General features: G+C 59.5%; 1 protein-coding gene across 1 annotated transcript in view; it reads left to right on the top strand.

Annotated features, from left to right (window-relative positions):
* Positions 1–524: 524 nt before the first annotated feature.
* Positions 525–6,547, top strand: part of MEGF9 (multiple EGF like domains 9) — a 41,983-nt gene continuing 35,960 nt past the window's right edge. The window contains exon 1 of the mRNA XM_038164915.2: positions 525–952. Within this exon, the coding sequence (XP_038020843.2) occupies positions 661–952 (292 nt within the window). The 5' untranslated portion in view covers positions 525–660. The remainder of the gene's footprint in view (positions 953–6,547) is intronic.

Here is a 6,547-nt window from a genome sequence, read left to right as displayed (position 1 = left end):
CAAATATATGATTCTATAATCAAATATAGAAAAAAAAATGTATACAATGTATGTATAAAAATAAAAATAGAGAATATAAAATAAAATATGTATAAAAATAAAAATAAAGGCTGTAAACCTATCAAATATTAAGTACACAACATATGAACCATAAAATACATAAACGTACGAGCCATGAAAACGTAAAATATAGAAAAATCTAAGCCCAAAACGTACAAAAAATGGGAAAATATGAATGAAAAATGTGGAAAAAGCCGAAATTCGCACGAGACGCGGGCAGGGGCAGGGCCGCCTGAGGCCGCCCCGCGTACAAAGCGCCGTGCCCAGCGCCCTCCCCCCCCCCCCATAGCTCCCGCACCGCGCGCGAGGCCCCGCCCCTCGCCCCGCCCCCTCCTCCCTCCCATTGGCTGCGCGGCGCGAAGCCGGCGTCGACGCGGGGCCGGGCGCGGCTGCGATTGGCCGGGCGGGGCCGCGGCGCTGTCAGCGGGGCCGGGGCGCGGCGGGCGCCGCCTGAGGGGCGCTGGGGCAGCGGCGGCCCCGAGGCGGGCGGGCGGGAGGGAGGCGGGAGCGGGGGAGCCGCCGCCGCCGCCGCCGCCCGGCCCGGCCCCGCGGTGCTGATGGAGGGCGGAGCGGCGGGAGGCCGGAGCGCTGCGTGACACCATGAGGCGCCGGGCTCGCCCCGCGCCCGGGCTCGCCCTGCTCTGCCTCGCCGCCCTGCTGGCCGCCGCCGCCTCCGCCCTGCCCCGCGGCTCCGCTCCCCCCGAGCCCGGCAGCGGTAGCGGGGGGACCCCGGCTGACGGAGCCCTTGGGGCTCGAGGGGCCCGGCCCGGCCCCGGTACCGCCGAGCCGCCCCCGGAGCGGCGGGAGGAGGGAGCGGAGGGAGAGCTGGAGGCCGAGGGGGACGACGAGGAGGCGGCGGAGGACGAGGAGGCCGCGGGGGGGAGGCCCGCAGGTGAGGGGAGAGGGGGTGTGGGGGGGGGATGCGGGGCCCTTTGTGTCTGATCGGGGGTGGGGAGCGGCGGGGGGCTGCCTGCAGGGGGGATGGAGCCGCCTGCCCTCCCCCTGTCACCCCCCTTCCCTCCCCTGTCACCCTCTTCCTTCCCCCTGTCACCCCTTTCCCTCCCCCTTGTCCCTCTCCTGTCCTCCCTTGTCCTCCCCCTGACCCCTCCTGCCCCCCCCATCCTCTCCTATCCCCCCTTGTCCTCCCCTGTCCCCTCTTGTCCACCCCCTTTCCCTCCCCCTGTCACCCTCTCCCTTCTCACTGTCACCCCATTCCCTCCTCCCACCCTCTCCTGTCTCCCCTTGTCCCTTTCCTGTCCCCCCTTGTCCTCCCCCTGACCCCTCCTGTCCCTCCCTATCCTCCCCTATCCCCTCTTGTCCTCCCCCCCATCCCTCCTTGTCTCCCCTTGTCCTCCCCTGTCCCCTCTTCTCCACCCCCTATCATCCCCTGTCCCCCTCTTCCTTCCCCTGTCCCCTCTTGTCCCCCTCCCCATCCTTCCCTGTCCCCTCTTGTCACCCCCAATCCTCCCCTGTCCCCCCCCACCTCCCATCCCTCCCATCCCTTCCCCACCTCATCCCCTGCTCCCACCGCCTGGGCCTCGCCCCTTTATGTTCAGGCACACGCAGATGCTGTTAGCCCTCCTTCTTTCCACCTCCTTCTCCTTTTTTTTTCTCTCCATATTTATTTTTCTCCAGCACCCGGTGGTGCTGGATTCATTAGAGGTGTGCTGGGTGTCCCCTAACGCCACGAGCATCCTGCTGCCCCGCGAGCTGTAGCGGCGCGAGCAAGTGCCGCCACTCAACCTGCTTTATTTGGCTGGCCTGGAACAGCTGAAGGGCTGCGTCCTCGCGGTTTCAGGCTTTAATTCCATCTCTTTCCATTGCGGTTTGGGTCTTTATGCTTTCCCCTGAACAGAGAGGCTGGCTTAACGTTGGGAGCTGCTGATAAGGACAGCAGGGGCTGCGTTCCCTTAAAGCAAAACTGATTTCAGCCATGGCACTGTGATGGGACCCCTCAGGCAGTCAGCATCCCATGGTGGGTCCCACAAGTGAGCATCGGGTGGGTTTTCACCTCCCGCATCCCCCCGGTGGGGCCGAGCATCGCGGTGGCCCTGCCTGGTGCCCAGTCCTGTTGATAGCCACAGCACCGAGCCCTGAGCTGTTCCCTGGCACCTTCATAGCGCCGGGTGCTGTGCAGGTTGTGCCGTGTCCTCTGGGGGCTAATTGCTTACTCGTTAGCACCGTGGGTTGGGATTAACCCTCAGTGGCGTGGCAGGGTGGGTTTTCAGGCATGTGTTCAGGGTTACTTCTTCAACGCAGGGTAGGGAATTAATGCTTTATATGCCTTTTTTTTTGTTCCATGAGGGAAGTGGGCCTGTTGGGATGGGCGTTAGAAGGGACTGCCTTAATGCTGGTGGGTACTGGTGATAAGGGATTGGGGTGAGAGCCCTCACATTCAGGGTCTGGTCGGTGCTACTGAGACTTCAGTTCTGACTTCAGTTCATTTTCCTCGCTGATTTAAGAAGCGCTTCAGCTACTGCCCAGCTGCCTGCTTGTTTTGTTCTCGTTCTCCCCCTCATCCAGTTTCACAGTGTTTATTTTTCTTTCCAATCCCGCGATCGCGTTAAAATCCCGGATTTTGTTTTGAAGAGAAGTAAATTGCTAATCCTCGTGTTTGTGGAGACAGGCTTAGAAGTATCCCCTGCCTTATCTGCGACGCCGGCGGTGGAGGCTTGCCATTTTCCTCCTCAGCAGAGCAGGAGGGCTGCTGCTCTTCGGATGCGCGGCTCCTGCGGTCGGCACGGCCCCGCTCAGGCTTTCCCTGCCCGAAGAACAAAACTTCTCTGTTCTGCCGTGTCTGCAGGGTGCTGCTGGACGACGAGGGTCTCTCTGGAGGATGTTGCGTCCTGGCTCCGTTCGGTATCCACCCCGTCCCGCTCCAGCCAACTGCCCGACCTCCCTGCCGTGCCCGTGAGCCCTCAGCTCTGCACCTTGAACCCTGCAGCAGGAAGGGCCAAAGGGCATTTCGTGCCGCAGCTGTAGGGCGGGCAGTGCCTGGTTTCGGGGTGGTGAGTGGCATGCAGGCGTCCTGCACCAAGGCAAGGCACGCAGTGGGACACGGGCATCGCAGCGGCTGAAGGCAGATTTGGGAAAATCTTGCCTGTTCTGCCCCCTCCGCAGCTCTGTGCGTGCCCTTGTCCTCGCCTCTCCCTGTTCAGCCTCTGGCACAGGTCATTCTGCCCCAAAATTCATTTTCCCTGTGCCCGCAGTGCTTTATCTCCCATCCAGGGCAGGGAAGAGGGTGCAGAGGGGTCCTGCTGAAGAAGTTCCCTGCCAGGGGAGGTGGCTTCAGCTTCCCTCATGCGAGGTTGTACCTCGGTGTGGTCACCGAGCTGGGCTTCCAGATGTCAGCGGGTTTGGATTTTTGTTAAAGAAATGGAAATGAAGTTAGAGGCGTGGCAGCTCATGGTAAGGAAGGTGTTCATATACATGGGATTGGTACAGGAGCAGCCAGGTCAGAGCCTTTCTTTGGCTGAGGAATAAATCCTGGGGTTTTACCTTGAGCTTAAAATGCAGGGATGTTGCCTACCACTCCCTCATCGCTCCCTTGCCTTTCTCCCTGTGTCTGAATCATTCCTGAATCAGATGCAGCCAACTGTCCCGACTCAGGATTTTGAGACGTTTGGCCTTACCCATGCTCATAAAGATGGGGATATTTTGGGGAAGACCCATGGCGCACCCAAGGTCTCACTTGGTAGCTTCCTTCTGCAGTGCTGGGACTTGGCTTTTATCTTCTGGCTGATCTCTGGGGCTGGGCAGCATCGTGTCGCTGCCAGGGGGAAAACTGAGATGGGAAGAGCTGGCGAGCAGCGGGGCTGTGCTGAAATTCCTCACCAGCTGCTGTCAGTGACACCCGGACACCCCCACGGGGAGGCCCCCGCCAGCCTCTGCCACGGAGGAGCCAAAACCCCAAAGGAGAGCGGCTGCGGGCAAGACCAGCGGCAGAGCCGAGGTTTGAGCCTCGACTTGTGGGTGGCGACGGGGCTGCTGTGGTTTGTGCTGGAGGTACAAGGGTCGTGCATGTCCAAACAACCGGGAAATTTGGGGCAGAGTGTGGGACTGTTGCTGGTTTCACCCCGAGCATCCCACTGGGGTGCAGCTGGACCCGAGGGTGAAGGATGAAGGTGCAAGAGCGCGGGGCTGGCTCATCCCTGGGATGTGACCTTGGGGTATGGATAGCTGTGTCCTGGGGGGACCCCAGTCCTTGTGGGGCTCTGCCATGGGCTGCTGGGTGGTTGTGGCGCAGTGGGGTCTATGTGGACATGGTGCTGCAGGAGGTGATGCTCAGCATCCTAACACTGTGCCCCAGTGAGCGCACGAGGCCGAGGACGGGCAGGCTTTGGGAGCACGGAACAAGCCGGCCCCGAGGACCAGAGGCACGCATCTGCTGAGGTCAGGGGAAAGATTTCGGAGCTTTTTGGTCTATAAATACCCAGGGATAAGTCATCGTGCCACTTGCAGTATTTGCAGCGTTGATGCCACTGCCTGCAGGATGTGCTTCTGCAGCCCCAGACTGCTCCTGGTGCCGCGGAGGTCCAGGCAGCGCCGTGCCTCTGCCAGCCTCCGAAGGACACCGCGCCTGTGCCGGCTGCGAGGCAGGGATTTCTCTCGCAGCCATCTGGCTGGGAGCTCTCTTTCTGCCTTCCCTCTGGCAAATACTTAAAATAAAAGCAGAAAACGTGGAGGTGCTGAAGGGCTGCGCAGCACCAGAGCCTTCGCTCGGCTTTTCAGTGAGGTTGCGGCGAGGGCTCGGGCTCGATTCAGGGGTCTTGGGAAGCCCCCACTGTGGGGCTGCCTTGTGCGAGGCATCGCTGGGTGTGAACGGGGGCCGAGGGGGGGCCGAGTCTGGCGCTTCATAATTAGCAGGGGATGTTAATGTGGTTTGCGACCCAAAGGCAGGATTGCAGGCTCGCCATCTGCCCGGCCTTGGGGGGGCCACGTGGCTCTGCGCCACCCCCAGGAGAACACAGCCTCCTTCAGGCTCCTTCAGCTGGCTGGGAACCAGGGTTTGAGCTTTGCGGGAAATTATTATTATTATTTTTTAATTTATTATTATTTTTAATTTGACTTTTAGGTCGACCCAGACTGAAATAACGTGGTTACGTGGCTGTTCTTCCATTGCTTTGAGTCAAATCGAGGGTCCTGAGCCTTGAGACCCCCCCGAGGCGCTGCCCTTGGACTTGGTGCTAATCCCCGGGGTCAAAAGTGGGGGCTCCTGGGACCCTGCCGCAGGGAAACACACCCCAAATCCCAGGGAAAAGTCCGGGAAGGTCTTTTGTTTGGTTAAATGTATCAGCCTGGAAGCATTTTCAACAAGATGCTCTGGGCTCGGAATAATTGAATCCCTCCTTTGTTCAGACAGAACATTTCTAAAATTGTTTCCTTGTTCAATAGGAAACCTTCCATCAGCGCCTGTCCCCTGCCACCCCTCCCTGGGGGGATGTCACCCGTGCTGGGGACGATCCTCCTGCTGTCCCCATCCATCTCCCTGCTGGCTGGCAGCCGGGGATGCTGGGGACGTGGTCCAGCTCCTGCACCCCATGGTGAGAGCGGAGCCCCCCGGCAGGGGGGTCCCTGTCACCACCTGGGTCCTGGGGGAAGCTCGGTGTGTGCATTGTGACAAACCATGGGCAGGGCTGGGTTCCTGCTCTGGTTGATGCTCTCCTGGATCTTCCCATGCTGAAGGAACTCGTGCTAGCTCTCAGTTCTGCCTTCTGCTGCTGCAGGGAGGACTCCGGGAGCACCTGCTGTCTGAGCCGCAATTTGCCTTGTAAATGGAACCGGTTCGGGGTCTGGGCGTGAAAGGTGGGTGCTTGCCTCGCCTGGAAGAAGAAAAAAGCAAAACCCCCTGAGGTTTTCCTCTTGATGCGGGCCAGCCGTGAAATCAGGGAGAAGCCCAGGCCGTTCCTTGCACCCTTTTTAATTCACTCGCCCCACGTCCTTATAAATAAGCCAGCAGAAACATGACGAGGCAAGCAGCTCTGCTATTTATAGCCCGCGCTGCTCCGCATGCCTGCCTTAAAAACCAGCCAGCTAAATGGCTCTGCAGTCTTTCAGCAAAAGCCTTAATGACACAGGCATTTCACGGAGGGGTCTGGGGGTGTTTGAGGCTGTTGGTGGCGGAGCCTTCCCCGGGCAGCCGGGGTCCCCCCATCTGTGCTCCCACCGCCACCATCCAGCCCCAAACTGGGACCAGTACCACGGGATGCTCCCACCCGGCCCCATCCTGCTGCTTGGGGCAGTCATCGCCAGACCAGATACACCTCCATATGCCCCAAGTTACATTTATTTTCCTTTTTTTCCCCCTGTTTTTATTTTGGAAGCTACGTTAACCCTTCATTTCCATCCGTTGGCATCGCCCCTTGTAATTACGAGGCTGCCGGTAGCCTTCTCCTGTTGAACTGGTCGTGCTGCTTCCCAGCTGCTTTATTCCTGGCGAATTATGCCGTTTTCGGGCAGCTTCCCTCTATTTTGACTGACTGGCTGC

Source organism: Anas platyrhynchos, chromosome 18, assembly GCF_047663525.1.
Source record: "Anas platyrhynchos isolate ZD024472 breed Pekin duck chromosome 18, IASCAAS_PekinDuck_T2T, whole genome shotgun sequence".
NCBI lineage: Eukaryota > Metazoa > Chordata > Aves > Anseriformes > Anatidae > Anas > Anas platyrhynchos.
The sequence above is the reverse complement of the archived record's forward strand: the minus strand, read 5'-3'. Positions and strand labels throughout refer to the sequence as shown.